Genomic DNA, 19,628 nt, shown 5'->3' with positions numbered 1-19,628 from the left:
TGCCTATACTAAATGGAAAAATTACGGTGGGGGGGGGGGGGGGGGGGTTGGCTGAAGTGGACAAAATGAACCAAGCAGAACTGATCTATGATGATTCATGCTTCTTATACTTCGTGTGCTTGACCTATAATCTTACAATCGCGTGGTACCTTGCGTCCAAAGTTCGACTTGTTACACATGCGTTATATATGCAATGGCGAGCTTGCGACCTATTTTGATCACATTACGGTGGGTGAACTTTCAAAAGTCAATGGGACATGAGGGTACCAATGAAAGAGCTAGTGTCAACGTACGTCGGGGTGGATGAGCTTTTCGTTTAAACAAAAAAAGTCCCACCGTGGCACTAATGTCTTTTGGCAAGACATCGATCTACAGTTGCCACTCTCCACCCAGGTGTTAAATGGGTACCCAGTAGGATGTGAAAGCTAATGTGTGCAGGTTAGCATAAGTGCGGTTGGAAAAATGACGCCTGGCTGGAATTGTTATTATTATTTTATTTGGCAAATCAAGTCACATAATACAACAATATAACAAACATGAATTGAGATTAAAAAAATCAATAGAAAGCATATATAAATATTGCAATAGCAGGTGCATCCGGTCGAGCTGCCCGGGTATTTGAAAACGTTAACCAAATAACTGTGATCCGCAGATCTTCCTCCCTACACCCAACTAGATGCACCTAATATTGGTTAAAAGAAAGCTTTAAAAAAAAGATAGATGGGGAGAAGGGAAATTGAGAAAAAGGGGAGAAAAAAGAAGGAAAAAGAAAAAAAGGAAAGAAAAGAAAGAAAAAGAAACAAACATTGCATTACAATTTCTTTTTTAAAGTTGTGATTTCATGACAGGTATAGTAACATATTGTTACTGTTAATCATTCACACCATCATCACGTTGTAAAAAATAAAAATAATATCATTATCATTATCATTATTGACATTATTACTACTACCGTTACTATCATGATTATTATCATTATTATAATTTATATCATTGAAATCAATATTTGTATTAAAACATCAATAAAAAATAATTTTCATTGAGATCACAATTTCAACAACCATAACAACCAGTCTCAAAGCTATTACACGATCATAATATGTACAGATGAAGGTAAGCCCTATATCATGTTTATGAAAATATTAAAATTCAGTAATACAATTTTGGAATGATTTGGAATGGTTAAAATGGACTGTGTATGATTTCAAGTACATATAATTATTGTTTCATATTATATAATGAGAAATGGAACAGAAATTATACGGTATACATCTCAGGCGATTCATATGTGAGGTCTTATTTATAGAATTGAAGAATTATTTATATTCTATAAAATGACTATAAACAGCAACAATTAGATAACTAGCATTACAAAAGCATAAACAGCATTAAAAGATCACACTGTTACAAATATGTATATGCATACACGTCACTATTATCAACATCATCTTCCCTATCATTAATATTATATTCCACATACTAAGAATCTTGCTCTACGATTGGTCATAAGTAAATCACGTAATGAAAGAAAGTTCGCCCATTATTGATGGGAGAAGCAAAAATTTCGTTACACTGTGTAGATAGAGGTACTATCTACACAGTGCAACACACTTTCACTGAAGATTATCCAAAAGCGCACTAAAACAAGTGTAATTAAGCGCGCATTATTTACCAATGAGCGCAATTAAAGAAAACACATACGCGCACCGTACCCTCAAGGGGTTGGGTTAAACTTATTTTTGTTGTTGGTGTGAATTCGGGCCTAGGTGTCTTTTATGTAGATGCATACACGTCGATCCTTTTCTTTTTGTAGTTAAATTGTTATATTAGATAGCTTAGACAGATACCGAGATGTGATTGGTCCAGAGCTCGTCACGTGATATCAATTGCGAGGATCCAAATTGTTATATTTTCCTGGCCGGTCACTTTTCAGTGTTATATTTTACCGGCTGGTGAAATGAATATATTTTTAATCAATGCATGTCGCCCTCTTGAGGACTGTATGTCACCAACTACATACATTACACCATTATCGAGGGCCATTTTATTTTTTCAATATTTTTTTTTCATGAATTTTTTTTTTTCCCAAGAAATTTTTTTTCCACATTTTTTTTTTTTTTTTTAACCCCAATTTTTTTTTTTTTTTTTTTAAAGGTGATCTCGACAAATTATTTTTCCGTAATTTTGATTGTCTCCGAAAAAAAAAAAAAAAAAAATTCGGGCTAAAACAAATATGGACCCCCCCCCCCCACAAAAAAAAAAACCCAAGGCTATCTAATATAACAGTTATTGACTGGCAGGGGGTATATAACATTCTTTGGACCTGAAGGGAGTTATATTTTCCCTCGTGACCATATTTTCCCTCAGCGCTGCGCGCTTCGGGAAAATATAACCACTTGGGAAATATAACTCCCTTCAGCGGTCCAAATAATGTTATATTACACCCCCTGCCAGTCAATAACTGTATAATAGATGTGGAATATAAAGCAAATAATCAACTTTTGGTTTCGGGCGATGGCAAACTATCACTTCCTCGTCGATCAGAATGTATACGCTATCTTTCCTCAGCTTCGCTTCGGAAAGATAGCTACATCCAGATCACCTCGAAAGTGATAGTTTGTCCCATCACCTTCACCAACGGTAATTATTTGCTTATTATTAGTATTGCACTCATTATTATTGCAACGATTATATCATATAACTGTTACAATCATTATTATTATTATTATTAAGAAATATAATGTATAATACAACATGAATAAATACGGAATCATATAAACAGATTTACAAGCCAGAGTTCAACAACTTCAAGTGGGAGCACCAAGAGCCGATTTGAGTCAATAGTACATCGTTACGAATTACGAATATGATCAGGAAGTGTGTCCCACAATTTCGGAAATGAGTTAATGGCTGACGAACGCAGTCTTTCAGTTCGAGCGAACAAATGTTTGAACTTCAGGTCGGTACTATACCTTGGATTTACATTTATGGCGCTGTTTACACTATCGCATGATACAAACACAAACAAACATTTGATAATGAATGTGATCAAAGTGTACTTTCGACGAGACTCAAGAGATGACCAGCGGAGCTAGGCGTCGCAACCTTTCCTCGTATGACATTTCCATTCTTCTTTGTTTAAGAATGCTCCCCTTGGAGTGGAGAATGTGCATACATTGTGTGCGGGTAAGCCTGAATCTGATGACCGGGCAAATAATGTATATATTTATCTGTAATACGCTTTGAGAGGGCCTTCAGTCCTGAAAAGCGCTATATAAGAACTAGATATACTTGCAATAATAGATTTTATGGTTTTTTTTTTACGTATGTTAATATTGGGTTAATTAGAAAGCTGGATATTGTCTTTGGAATTCTTCATTTGTATGATACCTTCATCACTGAAGTAGATCTTTTCTTCCAATCATTTTATATGTTTTTATAAAGATGCATCAAGTAATACATTTACACTAGTGCATATTTTGCCATTTGTCATTTCTTTTTCATGAAGTTTGAGAGCGTATAAAAACAACTATTTCTCGAATATTAAAGCAGTCATTAATACTTTTATATGCCGAAAAAATTATGACACCACCTTGGCCTTTCTCTTGTTTAGCTGCACGGTTGTTTTTTATGAGTGTTTCTTTGAGAGTATACTAGATCTAGATTCTAGTCTAAGCAAGATATTTTTACAATTTTAGGGGTAGGCCGGCCCTGTGGGGAATATGGAGAAAAACCTGCGCTCTCATATGACACCTCACTTATTGAGTATCACCTTCAGGATCACGAGCAATATTAGTTTGAATGTCTGGTAATTAAAACATCGACCAATCTAGCATGATCGAATGCGCAATGGCCAATGGAAATGCACAGGGATGTGTGTAATCTCTACGGGAAGGATCTGCATCTGTCCGTGTGTGACGTACAAATCACTACAATCACCAGCATCTGGTTGTCGCGTACTAGAATCTAGATCTAGGCCTACTGAAAAAAAAATTATGGAAGATTTCACGTACCCTTTTTGGTGTTCTTGCTGTCAGTATGTCTAGCATTTGATCCTCATCCAGAAGTTAAAATCTTGGGAGAGTTTCTACAGCCATTTTTGCCTTGTTCGAATCGAGATATATTGCCGTACTAAAAATGCCGACCAATTCTTCGCACACGGTATCCGGTATCCGCGATCGCTCAAACCATTTTTTAACATGTAAACCTATGGGTAACCATGGTTACTGGGATTTTAGAACTATTTTTTTAGAACATATTTTCCCGGTTACCATGGTAACTGGGATTTTAGAACTATTTTTTTGAACTACTACATGGGTTTGGAATTTTACCGGGAATTTTACAGGAATAGTTAAGTTTATGAATGCAATTTCGACCAATCAGATGGCTGGATTTCTTAAGTGAGGTATATAACGCAAGCTAAACCCTTCACTTGAGCCGTGCAATTTTCTTTTATTTATTTTAGATCTGAATGTAAGATGTGAATGTGAGTATAAGGTTCATGTTAGTACAGAAGTGTAGGAATAATACAGATGGAAGGGATATAAAACAATATAAAAATGACTTATTCTCGGAACAAGCTAAAACTATTCGCACTCAGGAACATCATTAGTACTTTTCTCCCTCGGGCCGATGGCCCTCGGGAGAAGAGTACTAGTTGATGTTCCTTCGATGCGAATAGTTTCAGCTAGATCCTCGAGTGTCATTGTATATTTGTATATTATATCCAGACGTTTCCTGCCGACTACATCGGAATAGTTCATTTGTTATTGGTGACGTCACGCGCAGTTGCCTTTTTCCCTAGGGAAAAAGGGAACTGTGTGTTTTCCCAGTGAGCAAACAGGATTTCAAATGCCTCCGCACGGGCAACTCCCACTGTGTTACGGCGCTCTCAAAGCCCAAGTCCACTCCAAAAATAACTTTCTTTCAATAGAAGCAGAAAAGTCAGACAAATCAATCAAATTTTCTTTTATTTCGTTTCGATCTGAATGTAAGATGGAATGTGAGTATAAGGTTCATGTTATTGCAGAAGTGTACAATTAGGAATGATATACAGATCGAGGGGATATTTGTATTTGTATTTATTAACATTTATTTCCTTCTCAACAGTACAATATGAAACACAATGTATATATACATGATATATGTAACACTTATTTCAACAGAGTATACAGTAGATAATTCAGATACGGAAGGATACGGATATAAAACAAAAATAAAATGACTCATTCTCGGAACAAGCTTAAACTACTCGCACTTAGGAACATCACTAGTACTTTTCTCCCTAGGCCCGATAAAAAGGTGAAAATCTGTTGATGAGATTTCAAATTAATCCAACTCCTCGTACATTTATTCTTCCCAAATTGTATCTTTCAGTTGACAGAACGCCACCTGTTGCCACATGCCCTGCGGATATCCTGCGGGAGGTTGGATTAGGACAAACAAGTATTCAAGTCTTCTTTACTGCACCTACTGCAATAGACAACAGTGGACAAGTCCCGACAATTACTTCTCAATCTCATTCAACAACAGATTTCTTTGTCCCTGGTAACACCCAAGTTACCTGGACCTTTGCTGATGCCAATGGAAATCAAGATTCTTGCAGCTTTAACGTCACTATTACACAAGGTTAGTATTACTGAAATAATGATCTTTTGAGTTAATGATACGAATCTGCATGGATCTACCTCAAAAAAAATTATCCTTTCTAACTGCAAAATATCTGTATTATCGGTTACACTGACGTTATCTGGAGCTTTGTAGATGGCAAGGACAACATTAGGGTAATAACAGCTTTGTTTGTCATACAGGTTAGTATTACTGGGGAAATAAAGTTTGATTTAAGAATTGAATGTAAAAAAAAAATTTACCTAAAATATAAATGATATTCTTTATAATTTAAAATAAACCATCTAATGATCATCTTTTTTTTTAAAGTTAACTTGATACAACAAAAAAAGTTTGATTTTCTGCAGAAGAATCACCTTGTATATCTTTACCATTTTATGTTTCAATCTGATAAGTGTTGTATTGTGTTCTTTACAAGCTTGTCATACCTCGATCCATCCATCAAGATTTAAGCCTGGATGTTTACGTCTGTCTGTTACATGGTATCATTATTCTGTCATTTTAGACTACATTAATTAATACAATATTACTACAATCTTACGTTCCTGATATAACTTATAATGTATCTGTGTATTATGCTACCCATATATCTTAAATGCTAAGTGTCATTGCAATAAAACTCCAGAGTAATTTGGGGCCAAATCAGCAGCTCTATGTTAGCTTTTGGGGATAAAACGACCAAATGTTTATTTCATGCAAACTTTGGCTCTCTTTACAGAGAAAATGTAGTTAGAACATTTCCTATGGACACATGTAAATAGGTAAAAATGTGAAAATCTGTTGATGAGATTTCAAATTAATCCAACTCCTCGTACATTTATTCTTCCCAAATTGTATCTTTCAGTTGACAGAACGCCACCTGTTGCCACATGCCCTGCGGATATCCTGCGGGAGGTTGGATTAGGACAAATACGTATTCAAGTCTTCTTTACTGCACCTACTGCAATAGACAACAGTGGACAAGTCCCGACAATTACTTCTCAATCTCATTCAACAACAGATTTCTTTGTCCCTGGTAACACCCAAGTTACCTGGACCTTTGCTGATGCCAATGGAAATCAAGATTCTTGCAGCTTTAACGTCACTATTACACAAGGTTAGTATTACTGAAATAATGATCTTTTGAGTTAATGATACGAATCTGCATGGATCTACCTCAAAAAAATTATCCTTTCTAACTGCAAAATATCTGTATTATCGGTTACACTGACGTTATCTGGAGCTTTGTAGATGGCAAGGACAACATTAGGGTAATAACAGCTTTGTTTGTCATACAGGTTAGTATTACTGGGGAAATAAAGTTTGATTTAAGAATTGAATGTAAAAAAAAAATTAACCTAAAATATAAATGATATTCTTTATAATTTAAAATAAACCATCTAATGATCATCTTTTTTTTTTAAAGTTAACTTGATACAACAAAAAAAGTTTGATTTTCTGCAGAAGAATCACCTTGTATATCTTTACCATTTTATGTTTCAATCTGATAAGTGTTGTATTGTGTTCTTTACAAGCTTGTCATACCTCGATCCATCCATCAAGATTTAAGCCTGGATGTTTACGTCTGTCTGTTACATGGTATCATTATATAAAATAAGGAATAGATTACAATTTTCCATAATTTGATTCTTGTTAAAACCTAGGAAGATCTTTTAGAGCATATGCTATTATACATTCATGGCTATTCAGTTTTATCATACTCGGTCAGTTGTATATGGTAATTGAGAGATGTTTCTCATGTTTTTTTTTTTTTTGCATGACAACTTTTCTGTCATTTAAGACTACATTAAATATTAAATACAATTTAAGTGTACACAATAAGTGTTATTGTGTTCTTTACAAGCTTCCATTATATGAACTCTGTCATAGATTATAGAACTGAAAAAGTAGGATGTTGTTAATAAACTTAGAAAAACATTAATAGTAACTGTTGCTATACATGCATGGCCAATTTTAGACTGTTTTGGGTGTCAATTTAAGACTACATTAAATATTAAATACAATTTAAGTGTATACAATAAGTGTTGTATTGAGTTCTTTACAAGCTTGCATTGCATGAACTCTATCATAGATTATAGAACTGAAAAAGTAGGATTTTGTTTTTAAACTTGGAAAGACATTGATAATAACTGTTGCTATACATACATAGCCAATTTTAGACTGTTTTGGGTGTCAATTTAAACTAGATCAATACTGCATTATTACACTTTTACGAACCTGATTCCTAATATTCTACCTAATAATTATAGTGCTTGTGTAATGGAGTTATGTATCATTACAATAGAGCCACTAAATGAAGTAGGTTGATTAGTTTGGGGGATAAAAAGACCAAATATTAAACGTAATGGGTAAAATATGATGAAAACGATAGTTCCATTTATAGTGAACATCTAGTTGATGAAACCTTTCATGTAAAACACAAGCATGTTAACAGGAACAAAATATCAATTACAGAAATGTCGATAACATTTGAAATTTCTCCAACTTCTCAAACCTGTATAAATGTGGAATAACATTCCTAATGATCAGTTGTGTTTTATCAAATAGTATTTGGACATGAAAAACTCGTGTTGGTGTCTTTATTAAAACAGTATCTTGTTATTTTTTGTTATACTATATTTATGTTTCGAGCTGTCATGGTTAGCTCGTTTAGTGTTTATGAGCTTGTCATACCTCGATCCATCCATCGAGATTTAAGCCTGGATGTTTACGTCTGTCTGTTACATGGTATCATTATATAAAATAATGAATAGATTACATTTTCCATAATTCGATTCTTGTTAAAACCTAGGAAGATCTTTTAGAGCATATGCTATTATACATTCGTGGCTACTCAGTTTTATCGTAATTGAGAGATGTTTCTTATGTAGTTTTTTTGCATGACAAATTTTCTTTCATTTAAGACTACATTAAATATTAAATACAATTTAACTACAATTGTATGTTCCTTATTTAACTTATAATGTATCTGTAATGCTACTTACATAATTGAAGCGTTCAGTGTCATTGCAACATAACTCTAGAATAATTTGGGGCCAAATCAGCAGCTAGCTCTTTGTTAGCTTTTGGGGATGATACGACACATTGTTTAATTTCATGGAATCTTTGGCTCTCTTTAAAGAGAAAATGTAGTAAGAACATTTTGTATGGACACATGTAAACAGGTGAAAATGTGAAAATCTGTTGGAGAGATTCAAAATGATCCACCCCTCATACCTTTATTCTTCCTAAATTGTATCTTTCAGTTGACAGAACGCCACCTGTTGCCACATGCCCAGCGGATATCCTGCGGAAGGTTGGATTAAGTCAAACAAGGAGTCAAGTCTTCTTTACTGCACCTACTGCAATAGACAACAGTGGACAAGTCCCAACAATTACTTCTCAATCTCATTCAACAACAGATTTCTTTGACCTTGGTATCACTCAAGTTACCTGGACCTTTGCTGATGCCAATGGAAATCAAGATTCTTGCAGCTTTACTGTCATTATTATTGTACAAGGTCAGTATTACTGAAATAAAGATTATTTAGATTATAAAGATTATCTTAGATAGATGGCGCCTCACAGGCAGCACGTCGTTATTCAGAGCTCTCTCTTTACATGACTTTGCTCTGTATTTTCATCGCTTTTCCTTCATCTTCAAGTCTCAGATGCTGAGTATTCTACTACTGTATATGAACTGATATATCTGGACCATGTAAGTTATGTAAAAGATTGTTTAGAATTTCACAGTCCATGATTGAAATATGTGAATGAATTTTGATAGTTTTTATCTCAATTTTCTGCAATACTGAATATTTCTTGCCATCTCCCCTCATCTGTAATGATAAGGTACCCTTTGTCTGTCTCTTCCTCTCTTCAACCCTCTCTCTCTTTCCATCTTTCTCTCCCGTCCCCTTTCTCTTTCTTTCTCTCCTTCTCTCTCTTTGTCATCACTCCAACTCTCCCTCTCCTACACCTTTTTTTAACAAAAATTTGAATCTGATCAATGAATGTTTATGAAATGTCTATATGTTTGATTATTGATTTATGTCATATGTTGTGTTATTTCAATTTGAATTGCAATTGTATTGTATATAACCTTGTGAAATGGATCGCAATTCAGCCATTGGCTGCGATGATCTTTTTAATAAAAACCATTTCTATCTATCTATCTATCTATCTATTATTTGATTAAATTACATAAACTTGCATAAATGGATCTTCCTCAGAAATAAAAGAAAATCCCTTTTAACTGCAAAATATCTGTATTATCGGTTACATTGACGTATCTGGAGCTTTGTAGATGGCAAGGACATCATTAATGTAATTGCAGCTTTGTTTTTCATACAGGTAAGTATTACTTGGGAATTAAAGTTTGATGTACGAATTGAATATTAAAAAAATCAATCCAAAAATATACATGATATTGTTTATAAATATAGACTAAAACATCTAATAATCATCTCTTTTTTTTTAAAAGTTAATTTGATACAAAATAAATAAAATTTATGATTCTTTTGCCGAAGAATCACCTTGTATATCATTTTATGTTTCAATCCGGTAGTGTTTTATTGTGTTCTTTACAAGCTTGCATTATATGAATTGTGTCATAGATTATAGAACTAAAAAATTGACCGTTGTTATCACTTGGGAAGACATTAATAGTAACTGTTGATATACATACATGTCCAATTTTAGACTCTTTTCGGTGTCAATTTAAACTAGATCAATACTACATTATTACATTCTTACGATCCTGATTCCTAATATTCTACTTATTTAATAATAATATTAATAATAACAAAAATAATAATAATAATAATAATAATAATAATAATAATAATAATAATAATAATAATAATAGCCTAATAGTCCACTCCAAATTTTATTAAACTGAAACGCAAATTCTGTTTGCCCAATTGATCGTGGGCCCGGCAGCCACTGAGCAGCGCCAGATCGACGTTGCTCTGTCCCTTATAGTGCTTGTGTAATGGAGTTATGTGTCATTACAATAGAGCCACTCAATGAAGTAGGTTGATTAGTTTGGGGGATAAAAAGACCAAATATTAAACGTCATTGGTAAAATATGATGAAAATTATAGTTCCATTTATAGTGAACATCTAGTTGATGAAACCTTTCACGTAAACATGAAAAGAATATCATTTACAGAAATGTCGATAACACTTGAAATTTCTCCAACTTTTCATACCTGTGTAAACGTGGAATAACATTCCTAATGATCAGCTGTGTTTTATCAAATAGGATTTGGATATGAAAAACTCTTGTTGGTGTCTTTTTTAAAACAGTATCTTGTTATTTTTTGTTATACTATATTTATGTTTCAGACTGTCATGGTTAGCGCGTTTAGTGTTTTTGAGCTTGTCATACCTCGATCCATCCATCGAGATTAAAGCCTGGATGTTTACGTCCGTCTGTTACATGGTATCATTATATAAAATAAGGAATAGATTACAATTTTCCATATTTCGATTCTTGTTAAAACCGAGGAAGATCTTTTAGAGCATATGCTATTATACATGCATGGCTATTTAGTTTTATCATACTCGGTCAGTTGTATATGGTAATTGAGAGATGTTTGTAGTTTTTTGCATGACACATTTTCTGTCATTTTAGACTACATTAAAATTAAATACAATATAACTACAATTAAATGTTCCTTATTTAACTTATAATGTATCTGTAATGCTACCCACATAATTAAAATATAACTCTAGAATAAATTGGCGCCAAATCAGCAGCTCCTTGTTAGTTTTTGGGGATAATTCGGTCAAATGTTTAATTTAATGGAAACGATGGCTCTCTTTACAGAGGAAATGTAGTAAGAACATTTCCTATGGATCTATTTAAACAGGGAAAAATGTGAAAGTCTGTTGATGAGATTTAAAATGATCCACTCCTCATACATTTATTCTTCCCAAATTGTATCTTTCAGTTGACGGAACGTCACTTGTTGCCATTTGCCCTGCGGATACACAGTTGGAGGTTGGACCAAGTGGAACGAGTAGACAAGTCTTCTTTATTGAACCTACTGCAACAGGCAACAGTGGATTAGTCCCGACAGTGGTTTCTCAGAGTCATACACCAGGTGATTTCTTTACCCTTGGTACCACCCAAGTTACCTACACCTTTGCTGATGGCAGTGGAAACCAAGATTCTTGCAGCTTTAACGTCATTATTACACAAGGTGAGTATTGCTAGAATAATGACATTTTGAGTTAATGATACGATTATTTATCGATCTACCTCAGAAATAAAAGAAAATCCCTCTTAACTGCAAAATATCTGTATTATCGGTTACATTGACGTATCTGGAGCTTTGTAGATGGCAAGGACATCATTAAGGTAATTGCAGCATTGTTTGTCATACAGGTCAGTATTACTTGGGAAATAAAGTTTCATGAACGAATTGAATGTTAAAAAAATCAACCAAAAAATATACATGATATTGTTTATAAATATAGACTAAAACATCTAATAATCATCTCTTTTTTTTAAAAGTTAATTTGATACAAAATAAATAAAATTGATAATTCTTTTGCCGAAGAATCACCTTGTATATCATTTTATGTTTCAACCCGTTAGTGTTTTATTGTGTTCTTTACAAGCTTGCATTATATGAATTGTGTCATAGATTATAGAACTAAAAAAATTGAACGTTGTTATAACTTGGGAAGACATTAATAGTAACTGTCGATATACATACATGTCCAATTTTAGACTCTTTTCGGTGTCAATTTAAACTAGATCAAAACTGCATTATTACATTCTTACGATCCTGATTCCTAATATTCTACTTATTTAATTATAATAATAATTAAAAATAATAATAATAATAATAATAATAATAATAATAATAATAATAATAATAATAATAATAATAATAGCCTAATAGTCCACTTCAAATTTTATTAAACTGAAACGGAAATTATTTTTGCCCTATTGATCGTGGGCCCGGCAGCCACTGAGCAGCGCCAGATCGACGTTGCTCTGTTCCTTATAGTGCTTGTGTAATGGAATTATGTGTCATTACAATAAAGCCACTCAATAAAGTAGCTTGATTAGTTTGGGGGATAAAAAGACCAAATATTAAACGTCATTGGTAAAATATGATGACAATTATAGTTCCATTTATAGTGAACATCTAGTTGATGAAACCTTTCATGTAAACAGGAACAGAATATCAATTACAGAAATGTCGATAACACTTGAAATTTCTCCAACTTTTCATACCTGTGTAAACGTGGAATAACATTCCTAATGATCAGCTGTGTTTTATCAAATAGGATTTGGATATGAAAAACTCTTGTTGGTGTCTTTTTTAAAACAGTATCTTGTTATTTTTTGTTATACTATATTTATGTTTCAGACTGTCATGGTTAGCGCGTTTAGTGTTTTTGACTTGTCATACCTAGATCCATCCATCGAGATTTAAGCCTGGATGTTTATGTCTGTCTGTTACATGGTATCATTATATAAAATAAGGAATAGATTACAATTTTCCATAATTTGATTCTTGTTAAAACCTAGGAAGATCTTTTAGAGCATATTCGTGGCTACTTAGTTGTATCTTAATTGAGAGATGTTTCTCATGTAGTTTTTTTTGCATGACAAATTTTCTTTCATTTAAGACTACATTAAATATTAAATATAATTTAACTACAATTGTATGTTCCTTATTTAACTTATAATGTATCTGTAATGCTACCCACATAATTACAATATAACTCTAAAATAATTTGGGGCCAAATCAGCAGCTCCTTGTTAGTTTTTGGGGATAATTCGGCCAAATGTTTAATTTAATGGAAACTTTGGCTCTCTTTACAGAGGAAATGTAGTAAGAACATTTCCTATGGATCTATTTAAACACGTGAAAATGTGAAAATCTGTTGATGAGATTTAAAATGATCTACTCCTCATACATTTATTCTTCCCAAATTGTATCTTTCAGTTGATAGAACGCCACCTGTTCCCTCATGCCCTGCTGATACACGGTTGGAGGTTGGACCAAGTGGAACGAGTAGACAAGTCTTCTTTACTGCACCTAATGCAACAGACAACAGTGGAGTAGTCCCGACAGTGGTTTCTCAGAGTCATACACCAGGTGATTTCTTTACCCTTGGTACCACCCGAGTTACCTACACCTTTGCTGATGTCAGTGAAAACTCAGATTCTTGCAGCTTTAACGTCATTATTACACAAGGTTAGTATTACTAAAATAATGATCTTTTGAATTAATGATACGAATATTCATGGATCTACCTCAGAAAAAATATCCTTTCTAACTGCAAAATATCTGTATTATCGTTTTACACTGACGTTTCTGCAGCTTTGTAGATGGCAAGGACAACATTAGGGTAATTACACCTTTGATTGTCATACAGGTCAGTATTACTTGGGAATATGTTTTAATTTAAGAATCGAATGTAAAGATATCTACCTATAAAAATTAATGATATTCTTTATTAATATAGAATAAATATATAATGATCAGCTGCTTTTAAATTTCATTGGATACAATAAAATATGTTGTTTGATTCTTTTGCTGAAGAATAACTTTGTATTTCTTCACCATATTTCTGTTTCAATCCGGTAGTGTTGTAAGTGATCGTTACATACTTGCATTATATTAACTGTGGCATATAAAATTTAAAATGTTGACTGTTTTTATAACTTAGGAAAAAATTAAGAGTCACTGTTCCTTTACATAAATGACCAAATGTTTTTTTGGTGTCAATTTAAACTAGATTTTTACTGCATTACTACATTCTTACCAGCCTGGTTCCTGATATTCCACCTATTGAATTATAGTTGTTATGTATAAAATGCATGTGTCATCACAATAGAGCCATTCAAAGAAATAGGTTGGTTAGTTTGGGGGATAATAAGACCAAATGTTAAACGTTATGGTTAAGATTAGATGAAAATTATGGTTCCATTTATAGTGAACATCTAGTTGATGAAATTGTTCATGAACAACACAAACATGTGAACAGGTACAAATACATAATTCGTTTATCCGATTTTCCGTTTTCCTCAACCTCAAAATAATTCCAAAAGTGTGCCCCACCCCCACCCCCTTCCCCCTAGCAAAAAGGAGTAGCGATTCGGGCTTTTGTCATTTACCGAGTTACGAGCATGAGGAACAATGAGCCTTCGGAGTAACGTATCCTTCGGAATTAATTCCGATCCTTTGGATGTATAAACCTTTGAAGAGCAATAAGTAACCGGATTTAACTATTTCATTGATCATTAGAATGTCCTAACGTCACGATGGAAACTGAATTCGGACAGGCCAGACTTCCGATGACTGAAGTTGGAATCATTATCGACTCGGAAGAACTGTGCCCAGAGGAAGGTTCTGAAGGTAGGGTAATTTGTAGTGGCATATTTTCACAATTTCCAGGGGTGGGGTAGGACGACTATTTTAATGGACTTTCCATTCATGACATCTTCAAAAATGTATTGTAACAAAATACCGAAAACTATCTTTTAACCTTTTTATCTGACATTGAAAGGTAATCTATTTCAAGATTCACTGACCACAACAAAATAATGAAAGTTCTTTTTCATGTGGAGTAGTGGAAAAGTTATGCACTATAAAGTCACAATAGTCTAAAGTAAATATGAGGAAAATTGTTATTAACCAATTATCGAAGTACGAGCTGAAAAGTACATGAAATATTATTCCTGTGAATTTTATTATAGGAATATGAGACACACGCCCTCTAGCATAACATGTTCCATCGATTCAAACTCCCCACTGCTATTTTTTTTTTTATCATTCCCTTTAATTTATCGTATGCATATAGTCAGTTGAGTCTTGTCAGATAAACAATGTAGCATTGATATTGACTTTAATCTCTAATCGATTTCAGCTTGGCTGTTATGGGTTTCAAAGAAATACGACTATTAAACCAATAGCAGTTCGGAGTTTTCTAAGGGTGTAAATCAATCAGCTTTCCCTCCCAAATTGGCACCGACCATTCGTAGTTTCAACTGTTTCAAAGGTTAAAATATAAAAATGGAATGGTGTTAGTTAATTTAAGTTCGCTTTCCAAATTTGGAAATGTCAAGCCTTTTTTTGTTTCGATTAAATCGCTTTTATGTATGAGAGAGACAATGTACTGCACAGAAATTTACTCAAAATTTTCAGCGACATTCAGCGTCATCTATTAGAGAAGCGCTTAAACTGCATTGGGTTCACGAATCAATCGATAGTACCGAAACAGAGAAACAGTTTATTTGCAAATGGTGGCACCATTTGCTTGTCTGATTTCGTTTACTAATTTATTGTGTTAACATTTTTTCACAAGGAAAAACATGAATTTTATGCTGTATCAGCATGATCAGTAGCAGAGATAGCAAAACGTTTTCAAATTTGAATTGAATTGAATTGAATTTATTTATTCACCATCATTGAAAACATTGAAACAAAAGATAAATGTACAATGACAATGTCAATATAACATAAATGCATGACATGAATTATAAAAAATACATGTTCTACAGCGATATACATGTACATTATGACAAATATAAAGTAAACTTTGCTTCAAGAGTAAAACAATAAATTACTATTTACAATGATTTTGTGATCGATGGTAAAATAGAGTAAAAAAAAAAAATGATACTGGTTACTATATACAACTAAATAGTTACGAGGTTATGATTCGTGGTTTTCACTTAAGAGTAGTTTTGTAAGTTTTTTACGAAAAGAGGTTCTTGATCTCTCAATTCTTAGATCAGTAGGAAGCATATTCCAAAAATTACTTCCAACAAACGAAACAAAAAACTTTCCTTGGTCTGTTTTGAATAAAGGAAGACGTAATTGTCGACCCGTTTTTTGTCTTGTGGAATATTCATGTTGTATCATACTGCAATAATGTTTTAAGGAATGAGGTAATCGTTCATTTATCAAATCAAACACAAAAGTACAAATAGATAATTTATGCAATTTAAAAACATTCAACAATTTGAGGTCATGAAACAGTCCATTAGTATGAAAACGATGTGGCTTGAAAGTTATAGCACGTACAGCGTACAGCCATCTTTTGAGTATAAAATATACAATTCAAGTGTGTTTTATAAGTACTACCCCAAACCTCGATGCCATATGTAATATGTGGCTGTATCAGAGCTTTATACAACAGTATCAATATATGTTTAGGGACAAAGTGCCGTAATTTAAAGAGGATACCGACCTTTCTCCGTATACAGTCATTAACAGATTTTATATGTGAATTCCATGTTAAATGTCTGTCAATGGTAATGCCAACAAATGTTGCTTCCTCCACTTCTATTAATTCTGCCCCAGATATTTTTAATCTCCCTTTAAGCACAGCCTTTCTTCTACGACTACTGAAGAACATGAAATTGGTTTTTGATGCATTGATAGTAAGCTTATTTGCAGTGCACCAATTCTGTATTGATTTTAAATTTTCATTTACTTCACACTCATCTATTTGATCTACACCTTTGGGAAAAGTATGAAAAATATTAGAATCATCTGCAAATAGTCTGAAATTGAAATAATTTGTCACAGTTGGCAAGTCATTTATATAGATTAAAAACAGAGTTGGTCCTAAGACAGAACCTTGTGGTACACCGCATTTGATATATCTACTTTCTGATGATGACTCTTTGTATTTCACAAACTGCATTCTGTCACTAAGATAGCTTTCGAGCCATTTCAGTGCATGTCCTCGGATGCCATAATGTGATAGCTTTTTAAATAATATTTTATGGTTTATTGTGTCAAAAGCCTTTTGAAAGTCAAGAAACACGCCAAGCGTAACACATCCTTCATCTATACTTTTCAATACCGTATTCATAAGATTAATTAATGATAATTTAGTACTATACTTTTTCCTAAATCCGTACTGATGGTGATATAAAATGTCATGCGTTTCTAGAAAACTGGTCAATCGAACATTAACTATTTTTTCTAATACTTTACCCAAAATTGGTAAGACAGAAATGGGTCTATAATTCCCTGTTTCATGTTTATTACCTTTCTTAAACAGTGGACTGACTTTAGCAATTTTCATTTGATCAGGGAAATTTCCTGTTTCCAATGAAAGATTGAAGATATGTCTTAATGGTTCAGCCAAAATAGATGCACCATCCTTAATCAGGCGTACTGGAATGTTGTCGTAACCACAAGCTTTCTTCTCGTCTAGAGCCAAGATGTGGTCATGAATTTCCTTCATTGTGACCGGTTTCCAAAAAAGGGATTGCTCAACACTATTATTCAAATAATCTTCAAATAATGTGGGTACATTTGGTATTGCTGATGCTAGATTTGGACCAATGTTACCAAAAAAATCATTAAATTCATTGGCAATTTCAGATTCAGTTGTTAAAACTTTATCATTTCCATCAATACGCCTTATAAGTTTTTCTACCTTAGTACCTTTGTTACCTTTATTTCTCCCAGATAGTAATTCATTTATGATGTTCCACGTTTTACTAGTGTTATTGCTGTTCTCAGCTAGCAAACCACTGTAATAATTTCTCTTGGCATTGCGAAGAACAGTCGTTAATACATTTCTGTAGTTCCGAAATTTTTGTACATCACTTAAATCAAAATTAGATTTCCTTACTTTTAAAAACAATTTATATTTTTTTCGAACAGACTTCATTATTGATTTGGTTATCCAAGGTTTCTTATGAGCGCGTCCTTTGCAGCTTCTTTTCTCTTTGATTGGTGCATGTTTATTACAAACATTATTTAACAAATTAAGAAAAATGGAATATGCCATGTTAACATCTTCACAGCTATTGATATGTTGCCACTCTTGCCCAGCAAGCTCATCTTTAAAGTTGTTTACATCATAGTTTTTATAACATCTGTAAGTTACAGTCTGTGGATAATGCATCTGCTTCGAATTTATACATGGATTTTCTAAAATCATGAACACAGGGTAGTGATCAGAAATATCACATTCTATAAAACCTGAGTGATTATCATACTTGTTCATATTAGTGTATATATGGTCTAATAAGGTTACAGACTCACTGGTTACTCTTGTTGGATATTTTATTTTCTGCTCCATTCCTACGCATTTCATCGCTGTTGAAAACCCTTCTGTTGTTCCGTCTGAACTTAATGAATTTATATTAAAATCTCCTATTATAATGGTATTGCGTCTGTCGACTTTAATGTCTTCTAAAACTGTGAGAAGACTTTCTTGAAATTCTTTAACATCTGTATTTGGTTTCCTATATAAAACACCTACCATCACCTTCTGGAATTCTCCATTGTTTATTTCAAACCAGATTGATTCTGTATGCTTCACTGTATAATCTTTCACGACGTATTTCAAATTAGAACGAATATAAGCTCCTACCCCTCCTCCTCTTTCTCTACCATCCCGGCACTTTACCTCCAATAAATAACCTTCCATTTCCAAGGTTGATTTTTCTAAAACTCTCCATACTTCTGATAATGCAATTACATCGAATCTGAACTTAACGCAATCTTTATATAACAACTTTAAGGAATCAACATTTTTGTTTAGCGAACGTACATTTACATGGGAGATACTAATTGATTTTTTACCGTCAAGTGGCAATGTACTATCAAATGAATTTGGACATAACTTATAAGAATGTGATATAGTGTTATCAAACATATTATTAGAATTTTTGTATTTTGAAAAAAAAATGACATTATGAAAGGGGATAGCCAAATGATGCCAAATGATAGCCAAATGATGTTTGTTACTTTCTCTTACCTTTCTTTCTTTTTATATATAATTTTTTTTTTTAGGCCCTGTGGCACCAATTATTAGAGCTGTTTGCCAAGTTTCTAGTAACGGCACAACTTATTGGAACGCCAGTATGAGATGTCAAGATGATATCACTCGACGATTAATGGGAATATTGATGGCAAGTTACACCATGATTACTTCAAATGCTCTTACAGATATGAACAGGTATACCGTGGTGGTTTGTATTAATGTGTGAATGAATGGCAACTAAGCACAACAGAGGT

The 19,628-nt window shown here is 33.2% G+C and overlaps 1 protein-coding gene across 1 annotated transcript; it reads left to right on the top strand.

Moving 5' to 3' along the window:
- Positions 1-5,315: 5,315 nt before the first annotated feature.
- LOC115923859 (hyalin-like) lies at positions 5,316-19,628 on the top strand. The gene is made up of 7 exons (XM_030985249.1): positions 5,316-5,628; positions 6,473-6,724; positions 8,874-9,128; positions 11,565-11,816; positions 13,581-13,832; positions 14,886-14,996; positions 19,404-19,628. Exons 1-7 carry the CDS (start codon positions 5,316-5,318, stop codon positions 19,598-19,600), a joined length of 1,632 nt encoding a protein of 543 aa, XP_030841109.1. The 3' UTR covers positions 19,601-19,628.

The sequence above is a fragment of the Strongylocentrotus purpuratus genome, unplaced genomic scaffold, assembly GCF_000002235.5.
Source record: "Strongylocentrotus purpuratus isolate Spur 01 unplaced genomic scaffold, Spur_5.0 spur5_scaffold_14, whole genome shotgun sequence".
In the NCBI taxonomy this organism is placed as follows: domain Eukaryota; kingdom Metazoa; phylum Echinodermata; class Echinoidea; order Camarodonta; family Strongylocentrotidae; genus Strongylocentrotus; species Strongylocentrotus purpuratus.
Note: the sequence above shows the minus strand (reverse complement) of the source record. Positions and strands in the feature narration are given on the sequence as shown.